General features: G+C 35.3%; 1 protein-coding gene across 1 annotated transcript in view; it reads left to right on the top strand.

Moving 5' to 3' along the window:
• The window catches only part of LOC125848190 (cysteine protease XCP2-like), a 4820-nt gene extending 3476 nt beyond the window's left edge, over nt 1-1344 (top strand). The window contains exons 5-6 of the mRNA XM_049528011.1: nt 14-254; nt 1011-1344. Coding sequence (XP_049383968.1) covers nt 14-254; nt 1011-1154 — 385 coding nt within the window. The 3' untranslated portion in view covers nt 1155-1344. The remainder of the gene's footprint in view (nt 1-13; nt 255-1010) is intronic.
• Nucleotides 1345-2116: the final 772 nt, after the last annotated feature.

Here is a 2116-nt window from a genome sequence, read left to right as displayed (position 1 = left end):
CCCCACCATCCCCTCCACCACCTCCTCCGCCATCCCCTCCTCCCCCTCCACCACCTTATCCAAAACCAAGTGAATGTGGAAGCTGGTATTTTTGTCCTGAATATCAAACATGTTGTTGTGACTTGTATTTCTTTGGCATATGCTTCCGTCAAAAGTGTTGTCCTTATGAGAATGGTGTTTGCTGTCATGGATCAGACTATTGCTGCCCAGCTGAATATCCCATTTGTGATGTTTATGAAGGCATCTGCCTCAAGGTACTACTACTTATCTGACGCTTTGTAACATCCAAACTATAATAAGCAAATTTATTCATTTTGTTGGAGTCGTCAAAATCATTAGAAAGAAAATTCTTATAATCCTATTGGCTTTTGATCATTCCACCTCTTTCTTCTTATTTTTCTTCTCTTTCAAACCTTGGTAAAAGTTAGTCATCTCTTATACCCTAATATTCTGAAGCGACTTTATGCAAATCCTTATTAACATTTAGGACTCGAATTTGCACCATCTAAGCAAGAGAGTAATAGTGGTACTTTGGAGTGAGAAAATATTTGGGAGGAATATGATATTGGAATTAGGACCTGTTTTTCCCCTTTTTGGGAAGCTAAGGCCTAAATACCTGGAAATTGTAAGTCCTAAACATCATCTGTATCCAAAATCTTGCTAGAGCATCTGCTATTCCCCTCTCAGCCTGTTTTTATCTGTTCATGACCAAAATCTCCTAACGAGAGCCCTTCAATCTTCAATACACCAAGAGGATGCAAATATCTTCTTTGATCTCGTAGTCTTCACTGACTTTCCTATTTCTGAGTTTCCTAAGGGAGCATTTACTAGAGAGAAAGCTACGATGCCAAGGGAGTTAAGTGCCAGGGAACTCATAGGGTAGATCACTCTTGATATTTTGCTTGTCTCAAAAAGTTGAGAGTTTAATCAACACACAAGTCTAAGAGTAAAATAAATTCTGTTGGATATCTTTATATTATTTTCTTTCATACTTCTTTTCCTTATTGCAGAGATTTGATGATACTGTGGGAGTGGCAGCAAAGAAGAGAAGAATGGCCCAATACAAGTCACCATGGAGTACAAGCACTAAAGAAACAGAGGAGATGGGCCAAACTCTGAAATGGAAGAGGAAGCATGTTGCACCAATGTTCTGAGTTAAATAATTGTTATCATGACATTCGAAATGTTGATAAATAAATGTAATTCTGGTTCTAACACCAAGAATTTGATGAATAAAACTGTTTAGCTGAAACTACAAGTACAATTCCTTAATGAATCTTGCTTGAGCAAAAATATGAATTTCTTGAAATACAGAACTAGAAAGAGAGTTATGTAGCCTGAAAATTCGACCTGCCACAAGCATTTCGTTTGCAGCTGCACTATACCTTCTGGTTAAGGTGGTCTTGGATGTCTTTTAACCATTTTCTTTTTATGTACTTGAAAGAAAATGGTGTCTGTGGAGGAGGATACAAAAATTTATAGAGGTGAATGTTAATTGCTTCTGGCTTCGGGTAAAGGAAACATCGAGTGATTAGATTGCATGATGTATGTACATATTATTTTCAGTATATTTGATGGCAACCTAGTAGCACGATCTTCAAATCCATCATCATTTGGCATGAGTATAAGAAGAAGACTACGTCTATTGAGTTTTATGTTGTGTACATTCTTGAAAATAGTTCTGAAGAATAATAAACTTGCATTTTGATTGCCAAACTCTAGAGTTCCTTCAAATTCAGATTGAAGGAACAGAAAAGGTTTGTTGATATGACATTATGACTATATGGGAAGGGGGGAGTTTTTTTTTTTTTATATACATATCTAATATATTTTTCACTAAAAAGGTTGTAACTTATAATACATGTATGCAGATTCTTATGCAGTGGCATACTCTGAGAGTACAACTTTTTTTCAATTTTTGGTGTGTCTAGTTTTATTTTAAAAGGACTTGTATTAGAAAATATGGTATCTCACGTAATTTACTTTGCATAATCTTATTACAAATGGGAGATACAATGAAACCTCTCTATAACAACGTCATTTTGTTCCAATATTGTTTGATTGCTTTAACTTAATGTTGTTATAGAGACATATAATATAACGTAACATGAATCAT

This window comes from Solanum stenotomum, chromosome 12, assembly GCF_019186545.1.
Source record: "Solanum stenotomum isolate F172 chromosome 12, ASM1918654v1, whole genome shotgun sequence".
NCBI classification, from domain to species: domain Eukaryota; kingdom Viridiplantae; phylum Streptophyta; class Magnoliopsida; order Solanales; family Solanaceae; genus Solanum; species Solanum stenotomum.
Note: the sequence above shows the minus strand (reverse complement) of the source record. Positions and strands in the feature narration are given on the sequence as shown.